This window comes from Chrysemys picta, chromosome 2, assembly GCF_011386835.1.
Source record: "Chrysemys picta bellii isolate R12L10 chromosome 2, ASM1138683v2, whole genome shotgun sequence".
In the NCBI taxonomy this organism is placed as follows: domain Eukaryota; kingdom Metazoa; phylum Chordata; order Testudines; family Emydidae; genus Chrysemys; species Chrysemys picta.
The window spans coordinates 261,792,267-261,807,714 of record NC_088792.1 but is presented as its reverse complement, the minus strand read 5'-3'; the positions used below and the strand labels follow the sequence as shown (position 1 = coordinate 261,807,714).

The 15,448-nt window shown below is 40.3% G+C and overlaps 1 protein-coding gene across 2 annotated transcripts in view; it reads left to right on the top strand.

Annotated features, from left to right (window-relative positions):
* The window catches only part of CSMD3 (CUB and Sushi multiple domains 3), a 1,168,516-nt gene that overhangs the window by 884,437 nt on the left and 268,631 nt on the right, over positions 1 to 15,448 (top strand). For both annotated transcript variants that reach the window (XM_005287288.4, XM_008168301.4), the window contains one exon: positions 14,320 to 14,436. In XM_005287288.4, coding sequence (XP_005287345.2) covers positions 14,320 to 14,436 — 117 coding nt within the window. The remainder of the gene's footprint in view (positions 1 to 14,319; positions 14,437 to 15,448) is intronic.

The following is a 15,448-nucleotide window of genomic DNA, read 5'->3' as shown; positions in this document are numbered from 1 at the left end:
GGTATCATCCGCAAACTTAATAAGCATACTTTCTATGCCAATATCTAAGTTGTTAATGAAGATATTGAACAGAGCCGGTCCCAAAACAGACCCCTGCGGAACCCCACTTGTTATGCCTTTCCAGCAGGATTGGGAACCATTAACAACAACTCTCTGAGTACGATTATCCAGCCAGTTATGCACCCACCTTATAGTAGCCCCATCTAAATTGTATTTACCTAGTTTATCTATAAGAATATCATGCAAGACCGTATCAAATGCCTTACTAAAGTCTAGGTATACCACATCCACAGCTTCTCCCTTATCCATAAGACTCGTTATCCTATCAAAGAAAGCTATCAGATTGGTTTGACACGATTTGGTCTTTACAAATCCATGCTGGCTATTCCCTATCACCTTACCACCTTCCAAGTGTTTGCAGATGATTTCCTTAATTACTTGCTCCATTATCTTCCCTGGCACAGAAGTTAAACTAACTAGTCTGTAGTTTCCTGGGTTGTTTTTATTTCCCTTTTTATAGATGGGCACTATATTTCCCCTTTTCCAGTCTTCTGGAATCTCTCCTGTCTCCCATGATTTTCCAAAGATAATGACTAATGTGTGCTCCCAGTCCGCATCATCTAGACAGAGTGGTTCATGTACCAAAGGTAATTTTGTTCTCTCTCAGAAAGTTTGAACAGGATTTCACTTTGTTTCCCTGCAAACAACTCTTATGTTGGTCATGAAAGTCCCTAGGTTGGGTGGCACACATGGGTACCCTGCAAACTCAAGATTTGTGGTCTTCGCAGACTCTGAGGAGTCATATAAACATTGGGGAGCTACATGCTGTCTGCCTAGCCTGTTCAGCCACATATTGTGGGAAAAAATCTGTTAGTGCTAACAAACACCACAGCAACTATATTCTACGTAAACAGAGAAGGAGAGGCACTGTCTCATAACTGTTCCAGGGGGCTATTCCGTATGGGAGTTCTGCATAATCAAGTCTATTCACCTCAAAGCTGCTTATATTGCAGGAGAGCAAAATACATTGGCAGATCACCTGTGCAGGTCTTTTTTTTCCTAATGGACACTACATCTTGACATGGCCAAGTCTATCTTCTAGTTGTGGGGGACTCCCCAAGTGGACCTATTAACAACAAAGGCTAACAGAAAATGTCATAAGTTCTGCTCCCAGGGATGCCATAGCCTGGGTTCATTGATGGTTGCTTTCCTGCTATCATAAAAAAACTCCCTGCTGTATGCCTTTCCTCCAATACTCTTACTGCCCAGAGTCTTGTTCAAGACCAACCAGGACAATGCATGCCTCATACTAGTACCAACATGGCCTCTGCAACATTGGTTCTCAACCCTACTAACGTTATCATTGAGTCTTCCTCTGACTCTCCCATTGGATCCAGACATGATTTCTCAGGACCATTTATGTCTGCTCCACCCCAACCTGCAAGCATTCCACTTGACAGCATGCATGCTTCATGGCTAACATCACTGAAAAGGGCTTCCTCAAAAGTTGTTCAGGAAGTGCTTCTGAATAGCAGAAAGCCTTTAACTAGGCTTACTTACCTAGCCAAATAAAAAAAGTTTTCTCTCTGGTCTCACCAAAAATGTGTGTCTCCAGTGAACGCTTCCATTAACCACGTTTTGCACAATCTGTTGCACCTAAAACATCAAGGTTTGACAGTTCTATTAAAGTATATTTAGCAGCTATTTCAGCTTTCTACCCTTCAGTAGATAATAAATCGCTTTTTTTCCAACCCTATAACGATCACATTTCTAAAAGGGTTAGACAGGTTATAGCCACAGGTGCAAGAACACGTTTCCCCCTGTTTCAACCTGGTGCTAGCAAACTTAATGGGACTTCCCTTTGAACCTCTTGCTCCCTTCGCCACCTCTCCATGAAAATGACATTTCTGATTGTGATAACCAGTGAGGGCTTGATTTTCAGCCTGATTTTAACTTGACTCACATTTATTTTTAACACTCAATTATTTATGGGTGCAATATATGCCATTTTCTTGTCTACCTTATTATGCCTGACAATCAGATAACATCTAAACACTACAAACTACAATTGCTGGGGGGTAGTTGACACTACCCTCAACTATGTAGGTATGGAAATTGTGATTGTGGAAAAGTAGACTGGCTTTAAAAAAAAATGTTTAAGCTTTGAGAATAAATTTAGGATCATGGAAGTTTTCTTTTGTGCTGCATGAATAAGTAAATCAATTTTAAAAAGTCTTTGGGGCCTCTATTTTAAACATTTATAAAACATATATATTTAAAGAACTTTAGTGGGCTATTTTATTTGAACAGAACTAAACAGCCTAGGTCCTGTACTTCCGCATCACATGGAAGAGAGATAAATATCCACAATGGTTGCAATTAATTATAAAAAAAAATAGGCACTCTGAATGTCTCAGGGAAATGAAGTACTCTAATTTGCTAAGAAATCTTGGGAAAAGTGATTGCATAATTTAGTATTAATCTATTTTAGATTTTGCAACTGAATTTGATCGATGATGAACTAAATTCTTACAGACTGTGGCAACGTTCCACGAAACGTGTTTTCACATGCAGAAGGCGATGTGTAAGTGAACGGTTCCTCCAATGTATTGGAAGTAAACAACATTGTGTAGTCTCCCAATTTCTTCTTCCAACTATTTTCCTGGAACACATGCCTTCAGCTGTGGCCCTACTTGTTAACTGATCCTCTATTTAGGTCCAAATAACCTATATTGATGGGGATTTGAGTGACAGCGTACTTAGTCGGCTCCTGACTCAGAACCAGTGTCACACTCACGTATTTCATCCAGTTACCCCTATATGAAGCCTGAAGATTTCAATTAACCAAAACATTTCAATCCTCAGGAAACTAAACTGTGTGCCACAGGCAAAGAGCAGGAGAGACCAAGATGCCACTAGTGCCTGGGGATTTCTGCAATAAAAGGGAAGTGAGATAAACCCAGATGATCCCATCAGGCAAACCATGTTCCACATTGCAGAGGAAAGCAACCTCATCTCCCCCGCCCCACACACCACAGGCTTTCTGCTAATCTGACCTTGAATAAAATTCCTTCTCAACCCCAAATGTGGCAATCAGCATGGGAGTAAGACTCACCTGTCAGACAACTAGAATGGATTATCTGTACCATTTCAGAACACTGGTCCCACTTTACCTGGTATTCCATCTCCAGATGTGGCCAATCCCTGATTTGTCAGAAGAAGAGGGTAAAAAAACAGATTACATCTATTCAATTGTGCATTATGAAAAAAAAATCCTTCCTGACCCCTTTGGGTGACAGGTTAAAGCTCTTAAACACGACATTTGATTTTCTATAGTAGAGCACACTAAGTCCTTCAAGAGCACATGCTGCTATATCAGGTGTTATTGGAACTTGACCCTTCATGACAATGGAATGCTGGGAGATGTAGTGCCAGAGAGATCAGGAGGCCAAGTGGCTTAATGTGACTAGGCATGGATTACATAAACCGTTGCTACTGCCTCAGAAAGGGAGAGCTCAGGTTTCACCTTAACCTGAAGAAGGGTTCTCTGCTAAGAAATTTAGGGAAACAGTGAGCCCAGAAAGGGGGTTGATGGACAAGCCTGACAGGAGACAGGACTTAGAAAGACACCAGGGATGAGGAAGATAGAAAGAGACCTGAGTCAGTATAGCACGGTGTGAGATAGAGGCCACACGGTGTGGTCTTTATTTAGGGGACTCAGGCTGAAGGCCTCCATCAAGGTGGGGGAAGTGAAGAAGTTCCTCCTTTAAAACCTGCAGCACCAGGGTAAAGAATCATTGAATTTGTAAAGAAAAAGACTATTGATTAAACCCAGAGAGAGAGAGAGAGGAATACTCCTACTGAAGTTCAGGGAAGAAAGTCATAGCCCAGGAAGGGCAAATGAACCATTTATCCCCAGGCAGGTGAGTTTGCACCAACAGGGTGATTGTGTTTTGTTTTGTTTTTTTGTTTTTTTTTCTATTTGGTTGATAGCTGGGGGGAGAAGGAAGAGATGTGCATGAGCTTGTTGCAGCAAACAGTGTGATCTGTTTCTTCCATTTACCATTGGTATTATTGACAACAATGAATACTGGTTGTTGTGGGTCACTGTTATATGGCACACAGATTTCTATGACACATTGTGACATATGCAAAGCTGTATGGCTGCACATTTTACACAATAATCTGCCATGAAACAAGCAGCATGAATGAGTAATCAATATATATAAATTATTGGAATTCATAACTATTGAATGGATAAAAGGCCTCAATGGATTTTAACTTTGCTCGTGGTCCCAGCGCTTTTGTGTTTTGATGTGCTCACGGGTGTCAGTTCAAGTGACAGAAAAATAATTGGGCAATATACAAATATAATGTGTTATTTTAAAGAGATTCTTTACCTGGACAACCAGAGCCATTCAGTTTAGTTATCCATTTTCTGGAAAGAAAGACAAATCCTTGGCTCTCTCTTGTGATTCTGATATTAATGTAACATGTTTTTAAAGCTAATCAAATTAAGTTTGTATCCCTTTTTACACCCTGTAGGTGTTCAATATCCACTCCAACTAACTTAACAGAAAATACACATATTTCACCAGTAGTCATGTGTATGGGGAAAAAGAAAACAATACCAGATAAAACTAAACAAGAAGGTTTATCCTAATAATAACTAATTACAGGACATGGAGCTTCTCATATCCATTCTTGTTACATCTAGATGCTCTTATCTTTGATATGTAAAACTTTTCAACATTTATTTACCCCTCAGACCTTTGAGTCAAGGTCCTCACAGGGGCCACACAGAAATTACAGGACCAACCGTGTGTTTCTTCAGAATTCCCACACTGGAGCAAAGTAAAACCCATCCTTCCATGACAGTAAATCAATAGCTTTTTGATGGCCAATTCTGCCACCAGCCAAACTTTTTATTCTAAATTTTGCACCCATCAATATACAAGGAGTCATCCTGTGGAGTTACAGGACCTGGTTTTGATCTCACAGCATTTTACATGAGTTTAACTTCACTGATTTCAATTGAGTTATTTCTGATTTACATGAGATCTGAATCAGGCTAATAAGGGTAATTCCTATTAATTGTTTTAGGACCGAAGAAACAGGCACACTCAATCTTCACATGCCAGGAGGATAATAGGTTTTTATTTGTTTATTTATTTTGGGTTTTTTAGTTTTGGAACAAAATGTTGGAAAAACAGTAAAACATGGAAATTTTCATGTATATCTAAGGATCTGAAATCACGTTACTAATATTAATGAATCAAGTTTCCCATCAGAAGCAACCTCAGCAGCTGGGAACAGACAAATAGAGAGGGAGGAAGCCCTGGATAGGGGGTGGAGAGCCTGAAGGAAGGCAGAGTTGGTTGCTGCTGCTAGTGTAACCCACACACCTCCTGGGTGTGGCGTTCAGTCCCATCTAGTGGTACCGAGAACGCCTCGAGAGAGAGGTAAATGAGTCTGCTCTACAGCCTTAACTAACAGCCAGTTGGCTTTTGGCTCATGCTGTAGAGGCTCATGCACTAAACTCCAGAGGTCCCCGTTTTGACCCCGCCCATCGATGACCGGGGACTGTCGGCGTTACATTAGTACTGCTCCCTTTCCCTCCAGAAGTAAGAGGGGGAGCTGACTGAGGCTTGTAAATATGTAAATAGTGCTGCTAGAACACTATAATAAAGTACAGTGGCAATGAAGGTGGCCTGGAGTGATTATGGTTTGTATCTAAAGTGAGAGAGGCTCACAGGGGACCGCTTTGTGACAATGAGGTTAGATTAGATAATCTGGTGGTCCCTTCTGGCCTTAACTGTATGGAACTATAGTATTGTTTGCTCCCAAAACATATTCATTACTGTATTGATAGCTCAAGAAGGTTATATGGCCAGGGTTTTCATGTAGTTGTATACATAAACTGTCCCCTCAGATGTTCAGAAGCTTTTTGCATATTCTATAGTCCCTAGCAGGGATTATCCTGAGATAATATAGAAAGGTTGGACTTTGATACAATGAAGAATCACTGGCTTCAAGAGAAATATAGAATGCCAGAGCATGTAACTGTTAGTTGGAAGCCGTTTACACTGGGCATGAAGGAGGTGGGTAACATGGAAAGATATCAAGCAAAGGTGGTTTTGGTTTCTTTCTTTCTTTCTTTCTTTCTTTCTTTCTTTCTTTCTTTCTTTCTTTCTTTCTTTCTTAGTGACTTTCAATATATCAGTTTATTATTGTTTGTTGAGAAGGCTGAAAATATTATCTTCATTAGTAGGGAGCTGGCACTTTGCAGACAACACAATTGAGAAGTTGGTAGGACAAGTCAGCATCTCAGAATGGTTTCTTGCTTTTAGATATCTTTTTGTTTTGTTGTGAGTGATTATAGGAAATGTGTGAGATTGCATAAGAGTTTTCATTCCCTCCATCCCCTCCGTTATGGGTTATATTTGTATTTGTGGTTAGAGAAGGAACTGGAGAGGTGTTGGTCCACATCACCCTTTATACCCTCGGTTTGGAGCAAGAAGACAACAACTGTGTATATGTGGACCAACAGACACTGCTTAGTAAAAATCTCCAGACTCAGGTGCATGGTGCACATGTGAACCCCGATTTGGAATGCAGGTAAGGCCTACACATCTCTGGGGGGAAAGGTGGTGACCACAACACTGGTTGACTGAAAGAACGGAAAGGAGGGCGCTTCACCATCACGGCTGCCACACTCACTGTGTCTCCTGGGATCCTGGACCTTCTTTATCCTATCCTGAGAGATGTCCTGGTGAGAGTAAGCCAGAGAAAGGGAGCCAAATGACACTGCCTCCTCCACTGCCTTCGGCTAAATCCCAAACACCACCTGGGATGTGAGACTTTGTCTCTCCCACCCTCCTCCTAATGCGTCCTTTTTCCTTCCCTATCTTATTTCTTATTTCTTCTCTTTCCCATCTCTCTACTTTTGTCTAATAAGAGTGTGGCTCAGCTGTCCAAAACTGTCTTCTGTGACATGCAGCTAAAAGCAATGCCCTAAACAGTCTGGGCAAAATTCCCAGATTTATCTAATAAGAATGAAAGTGTGTCCCCTGTTACAGTACAGCTCAGCATGGAAACACAAGTGTTTTGTTTGTTTGGTTTTGTTTGTTTGTTTTACTTTCTGGCCTTCGATGATGTAGACTGGATTGTGGGAGAGGCACATTTTAGATATCACTCCAGAACAAAAGACAGTCATTCCTTCCCAGAGGTCATTAAATAGAGAATAGATTGTAATGAGGGAAATGCACTATGATCACTAACGTGATTATGTTCAGGTGATTGGGCTTTCTAAGTATTTTGAAATTTGGAATGCTTGATTTCTATCATTTGATCTTGCGGAACATTGGAAAAATTACATTAAAAAATCACATACTGATAGGGATGTCAATTAATCACAGTTAACACATGTGATTAACTCAAAATAAATTAATGTGTTTTTTTAACTAGTGTTAATTGCACACCTCTGGAGACAGGACTGGGCAGCGGCCTGCACCATTCCCTCCCCACTGGACAGGGCCGGCCACAGGGGTGGAGTGGGATGGCCACCATCCAGGGTGCTGTGCTCTGGGGGGCACCGCTGTGTGCCTCTGGGGCAGGGGTGCCCCTCCTCCCACCACCCTGCTCCACTGCTGCTCCTGCCTCCTCTCCCGCCCATTGTCAAGCTGCTTGGGACCAGGAGCCTGCCTCCTGTCTGCTAAACAGAACGGGGGCATGGGGAACAGATGAGCTGCTGTTGGGGTGTCCCCCTTCCCCCGGGGGAGCCTGTCTGCTGCTGGTGGTGGTTTAGGAGTGAGTGCTGCCGACAGCAGCTGCTGCTGGCTGCAAAAGTGTTCAGGCTCCTGAGTACTCTGCTTAAATAGACAATTTTCCCACAGTGCGCGCGCGCGCGCGCACACACACACACACACACACTCTCTTCCTCCGTCTCACACACACACACTTCTCTCCAACATGCACACGTGCCCACACTCACACACACTTCCCCTGCAACACATGCACTCTCTCACACAAAGCCAAAATCTGAAATGGAGCCCCTGGTGAGCTAGGAGTGGCCAGAGAACCAGGCACCAGGAGTCGCAGCAGCATTGCAGAAGTAAGGGTGTGCTGTAATTAAAATCAATATATTTGAAAATGTAGAAAACATCCAAAATAGTTAAATGAATGGTATTCTACTAGTGTTTAACAGTGCAATTAAAACTGTGATTAATCACAACTATTTTTAAACTCACAATTAATCACAATTAAGTTTTTTAATTGTTTGACAGCCCTACATATTGATCATTAACAAGTCTTTATAAGGAAGATTGCTTACTTTATATTTCTTACTTCCTACCTCAGAACTGTTTGAGATGTGCTTACCAACCTCACACTTTTCTATAAGCCTTTATACAGCAATATTTATCTCCAAGTTATCTTCCAGTAGCTAATGTATAGGTAATTTGGTAATAATGGGAATTAGAAGGTGAAAATATGATTATTTTATCTTTTTCATCTGTTGAGTTTTCCTTTGCATGAGAAATTGTTCATTTCTTACATGAGTATAAATGCTACCATACTTGCTCTTTTTTGATAGTAAAAAAAAAAAATCTAAAAACATTCAACCCCCTCAAAATTAGGATATCTGCAACAAAATATATATATCTCAACTTTTGTCTAAATATGAGGCCTACATTTTCTTTAATATATTGCTAAGTATAACCTTTTATTACCCTGAACAGGAGTTCTCAAACTGGGGTTCAGGACTCCTCGGGGGGTCGTGAAATTATTACATGGGGGGTCGCGAGCTGTCAGCCTCCACCCCAAGCCCTGTTTTGCCTCCAACATTTATAATGGTGTTAAATATATATATAAAAATAATTTATAAGGTGGGTGGGGGGGTCACACTCAGAGGCTTCCTATGTGAAAGGGGTCACCAGTACAAAAGTTTGAGAATCACTCACCTAGACCATACAGAGTCATATAGAAGAAACCTTTCCATCAAAATGGTTTTTGCTACTCTGTACTGTCATCAGATATGCTCTTAGGAAAGCAATACATTTTAAAACAGAACATTATGATATTAAAATTAAATCATAAGCATGGAAGACTAAAGCAGATAAACTGATTTAAATTACATAGTAATTCTACAAGTTGTTTTCGGTTTAGATGACAGCTGTATCAGGTAGTGAAGAGGGCAGCAACAAAGAAACCCATTTAATAGACTTGGATTGAATTAAAAATGTTGTTTTTTTTAAGGTGCCTGTGGGACACAAGGAGAATATTAATGTATTATCTTCAAATTTATTTATAGTCCTGACATAGTTTCATGAATACATTAATTTTGATCATATAGTTTTAATTTAATTTGACATTACTCAAGTAGCTGTCCAATCATTGTCTCGCTGTCTTTGACAGAATAAATGAGGTGATCTTGGCAAATGGAAATATTATTCTGGCCATACAGATAAATAACACAGGTAAACAATACACTGACACAGGCATAATATGAACAAAGTACATACAGGACCCCAAAGTGACATGGAAAAAAACAAAAACAAGATTACCTACCTTCTCTCTCTATTGTTTAACTGTAGCATTTAAGTGTCTTACAAAAGTATAATGTTATCAAGAAATTTATCTCTTCAGTTTAATCATATAAAGTCGGCATCTAAAGAGCCCTCAGATATCAATTACTTTTCTACACTAGATTGGGTTTAACCAGTGACCTATTAGTGAACAAATCATTACCGCTTTAGGATTCTCCTGAGTCATCTGGTCTTTCTTCTTAGCAGTGTTTATGAAATATTACTTTTTATTAATTACTATTGTTGTTATTATTAATTATTAATTTATTATATTTGCAGTTGTTTAATCAAATATATCTGCATGACATAAAGCCGTCTTACACCATCCAGTGGGAAATGCTGCTTAAAAGTGGATGGCACAATATGGTGCTTATATTCTGTAATTAGAATGAAATAATATTAGATCTCTTGCTAAAGATATTAGAAAGTAAGTAATTTCCATGCAATACTAGGAACTAAAAAGTATCAGTTTCAAGAGGAAAAACAAAAACTCAAGTGAAAAAAAAATCAGTTCTTAGGAAGAACTCTACTCTGTTTTGTGCCTGTGTATTTGTTCTTCACAGCTCTTAATCATGGTAAGTTATGGACATAACGTAGAGCATTGATGGACAACCTGTGGCCCATGGCCACACGCGGCCCATCAGGGTAATCCACTGGCAGGCCGCAAGACAGTTTGTTTATATTGACAGTCCGCAGGCACGGCCTCCCACAGCTCCCAGTGGCTGTGGTTCGCCATTCCCAGCCAATCTGAGCTGTGATAGTGGCTGTCAGCACGTCCCTGCAGCCTGCTGCTTCCCGCAGCTCCCATTGGCCAGGAACAGTGAACCGCGGCCACTGGGAGCTGCGGGGGGCCGTTCCTGTGGATGGTCAATGTTAGCAAAATGTTCGCAATCAGATTACCTTGATGGGCCACAGGTTGTCCACTAGTGAGGTAGAGCATGATAGAAAAGCCACAGGTAGAGAAGCAGTGCAAGGTGGATGCTCTGCAATCATATCAGCCAACTCCCTCAGCACCCTCAGATGCATTAGATCTGGACCCATGGACTTGTGCATGTCCAGCTTTTCTAAAAAGTCCTTAACCTGTTCTTTCACCACTGAGGGCTGCTCACCTCCTCCACATACTTCAGCTTTTCCCACATCATCTGTCACTAGGTTGCCTACCCCATTCAGTAAGGGTCCCACACTTTCCCTGACCTTCTTCTTGTTGCTAACATGCCTGTAGAAACCCTTCTTTTTACCCTTCACATCCCTGCTAGCTTCAACTCCAATTGTGCTTTAGCCTTCCTGATTACACCCCTGCATGCTCGAGCAATATTTTTGTACTCCTCCCTAGTCATCTGTCCAAGGATATACAACTCTCAGTTCCCCATTAGGTTACTTGACTAGATACTAATATCACTAATTTATGAGATGCAAATTACTGTAAAATGAATTCAAAAGATATATGACATACTTCAGTAAATTTGACTTTAAAATCCTTGAAGTAATTCACATTTTAAAAGAAAGGTTATTTGAATGAGAAATATTACACTTTGTTCTGTAGACAGAGAAACACTTTCTTTATTTGAATATCTGTAATAACAGAACTGGCTATCAACAAGTTTAGGCTTGAAATTAGCCAAAGGTTTCTAACCATCAGAAGAGTGAAGTTGTGGAACAGTCTTCCAAGGGGAGCCAAAAACCTGACAGTTTTCAAGATTGAGCTTGATAAGTTTATGGAGGGGATGATATCATGAGATTGCCTGCACTGGTATGTGGCCCATCTGTGTCTGCTAGTTGCAAATATCCTCAATGGCTGGAGATGGAACACTAGATGGGGAGGGCTCTGAGTTGCTACAGTGAATTTTTTCCCAGGTGTCTGACTGATGGGTCTTGCTGACATGCTCAGGGGCTAACTGATCATCATATTTGGGGTTGGGAAGGAATTTTCCCTCAGGTCAGATTGGCAGAGACCCCATGGGGAGGGTGGGGTTCTCCTTACTCTAAAGCAGTGGCTCTCAACCATTCCAGATTACTGTATCCCTTTCAGGGGTCTGATTTGTCTTATGTACCCCCAATTTTCACCTCACATAAAAACTGCTTGATTACAGAATCAGACATAGAAATACAAAAGTGTCACAGCATACTATTACTGAAAAATTGCCTACTTTCTCATTTTTACCATATAATTAGAAAACAAGTCAATTGGGATATAAATATTGTACTTACTTTTCAGTGTATAATATATAGAGCAGAATAAACAAGTCAGAGTTTGTATGAAATTTTAGTTTGTACTGACTTTGCTAGTGATTTTTATGTATGCTGTTGTAAAACTAGGCAAATATCTATATGAGTTGATGTACCCCATGGAAGACCTGTGCAAACCCCCAGGGGTACATGTACCCCTGGTTGAAAATCACTGCTCTAAAGCGTGGGGCTTGGGTTACTTGCTGGTTTGAACTGGAGTAAATGGTGGATTTTCTGTAATTTGAAGTCTTTAAATCACAATTGGAGGACTTCACTAATTCTGCCGGTGAGTGAGGTTTTGTGGCCTGCCACGTGCAGGAAGTCAGATTAGATTATCACAATGGTCCCTTAAAGTTTATGAATCTATGAGTAAACTGCAGTAACGAGGCTAGTGCTATGTTAAAGAACCATTATAGTTAATTTGTTATAGTCTGTTATTCTTTCGTATCATGGGGTGAGACAGAATAAAGCAGCCCCGGGCGCCCTAGCACACTCCCCGTCCAGACTGGCAAGGCACGTAGAGCGCTTTGACTCCGCAGCTACAGCGCTGCTGGTACTCCACCTTGGCGAGTGGAATAATGTTTGCTGCGCCCCCGCTGGAGCGCCTTGACGCCAGTGTGAATGAGGTGTTGCGTTACTGCGCTGTGATCAGCCTCCGGAAACATCCCATAATCCTCTTAAGTCAAGTGGCCACTCTTGTCATTGTTGTGAAATCAGCTGCAGGAATGCGGAAATGCCCTTTCAAAGCTCCATTTCGGAGAAGCTGGCTGCTTATCAGCTCAAGAAAAAGCAAATATTTACTGTGTGCTTTGAGTGAGTGAGAGAGAGGTGGGGGTCTGAACATACAAGACAGCATGCTGACACACTCTCAGCACCCCAAAACCCACTGTCTCTCCCCCCACATATACACAACACACTCCCTGTCACACTCCACCCCTGCCCCCATTTGAAAAGCACATTGCGGTCACTTGCATGCTGGGATAGCTACCCATAATGCACTGCTCCCAATGCCACTGCAAGTGCCGCAAATGTGGCCATGCCAGTGCGCTTAAAGCTGTCAGTGTGGACAGACTGCAGCGCTTTCCCTACTGAGCTCTATGAAGATGGATTTAACTCACATCAGCAAGTGTAGCCATGCCCTTAGGCTGCCATGTTCTGCAACTACTGTACTGCAGATTCTGGATGAACTTCAGACGAATCCAAGTTAGGGACAATTTACTAAAAAAAACACATTATAGATCATGGAGGCATGAATGATTACAGAGTTCACTATTACGGGGTGAATTCTCATCCTTAAAATTGTGTGAGAGCTAAGCTTATAATTTAAAATAAACTAGTGAGAGCTAAACTAATAATTTTTTAGGAATGGAAGTGGGAATAATACATTCATACACATTTATTTTGAATGATGAATTTTGTTCTGCACCTCATATTTAATTTTATGGAAGAAAAAGAATTAGACACTTTGAAAAGAAAGGGTCGTGGAAGTAAGGATTTGTTGTTCTTAAATGTCAGAGTGCAAAAGAGATTACTATGCTCTGACAACCTACCACAAAAATAAATAGCATTAGTATTTTCAATATTTCATAAACTCTACCTTAAAAAGGCACATATTAAGTATTTTGCAGAGTCATTAGAAGTTTCTTTTAAGGAAAAGATGCAATGGTTTAAGTGTACAATCCCATTAGACTAGTTTAAAGTGGGTTTTATTTTCTACATATATGAGAAGCAAGCCCTAGTTAAACTGGCTTGAAATATACATAGGACATTACTTCATAGTGGATTTTTATTGTTTTATATAATTGCTTCTGAAACTCTGTTTACATAGCATTTGGAGAATTTATCTCTGACTCGACAAATATGAATTACATATATTAAATGAAAACGTGTATTGCCAGTTTTAGAAATCTACAAACATAAGTTGATTAGCTTGTTTTTAATGTGCTTAAATATTAATGTTATTTGCTAGATATATTTGGAAACAAGGGGCCAGCCTTTCAACTAATGTAAATCAGTGTAGCTCCCTGCAGTCAATATCAAGTCAAGTCTCAACTTTACTCCTTGATAAATAATTTGAATTGTTTTATACTTTGTTTTTGCATTGTGGGATTATTGGAATAAATGCTCACTGATGTAGGGACTACATAAACTGCCCCTTTAAGAGATTGTCAAATATCTGAGAAATGAATAATAGCATTCAATGGAATGAATAATAGCACACGGCATATACAGAAGATTGTTATCTTAAGACTGTTGATAAGTGATATAGAAACATAATGATTCAAACAACAGAGAGCTCTCAATACAACTGACATATAAGGGAGTTGAAGGCACTCATCATCCCAGGTGTGGGCTCATAATACACAAATTAAATCTAGTGTAAACATTAAGATAATTTACGGCAGTACATTATAACAGCATGCAGCAAATTAAATCAGTGTTAGACACGTTTAAGTTGATCACCCTTTGAATGTTATATAATTCAATACTATACATTTGTACTTTCTAGCACCATGTGGGAGCCGGTCGACAGGCTCTGAAGGCACGGTATTATCACCAAATTACCCCAAAAACTACAGTGTTGGTCACAACTGTGTTTACTCTATTGCTGTTCCCAAGGAGTTTGGTAAGTAGGATGTCTCATTTTTTAACTGTTTCTTTCATACTTGTAATTACTTCTGCACTATTTATCTCTTTGGAAGGATTTTGTAATTACTTATATGTTGAAAATATATACAGTGCACTTAAAATAAACTATTGTAAACTGATAGTGCTGGTTAGAGTTTTGACAATCAGTAATTTTCCGTCATGCATTCTGATCTGTAGTTCATGTATTCATACATATATGGGTCACAATATTTGTAAAAATAACATCTTTTTGAAAATATTAGTAATTTATTTTTAATCCATTATAAATGCTGACGTAATATAGCTATGTTATTCTCAAAATAATGGGCCAAATTTAGCACTTATGCAAGTTAGTATGACTCTTTGGTAGTGATTTTGTGTTGAACCTCAAGGACATGCAGCACAGAACTGACAGCGCAAGATGGTGGGGGGAGGGTTATGGTGTCATTAAGCACTATTGAACCTCCCAATCCTGGGCAGCTCTGTAGTCCCAGGTGTAATATAGGCACTTATGGGGCCCTGTCTGATTTACAGCAGCCTATCTCTACCTGCCTCTCAGTTGCAGCACTGCCCAGACTCTCTGCAGTACTGTGCCCAGCAGCCCCACCCCCAACATGACCCCTGTGTGAGGGTTTGTTAAGAGGTCCACAGTGGGCAACCTTACAGCTATCTTCTGCAGTTTCTACACCAGAGGAATCCTCCAGAAGCTGGATCCAGGTCTTTTAGGGCCCCTTTAAACCACCCAGGGCCTGTACATGACATAAAGTGGCTGCAGAGAGAATGAGGATTTCAGCCTTTAACTTTATTGGAGTTGGTCACATGAAAGATTGATTTTGCAGTGTCTGATAACCAAAGAGTTAACATACAGGATGGAAAGCTTCTGGTATACCACACTATTGAAAAGAAAGATCAGTGGAAAGATTGGTTGGGAGGTAGAGAGATAAAATATGATACAGAAATATAACTAAAGTTTGGTAGACATTATATACTTACTTCAGTAAAACTACTTC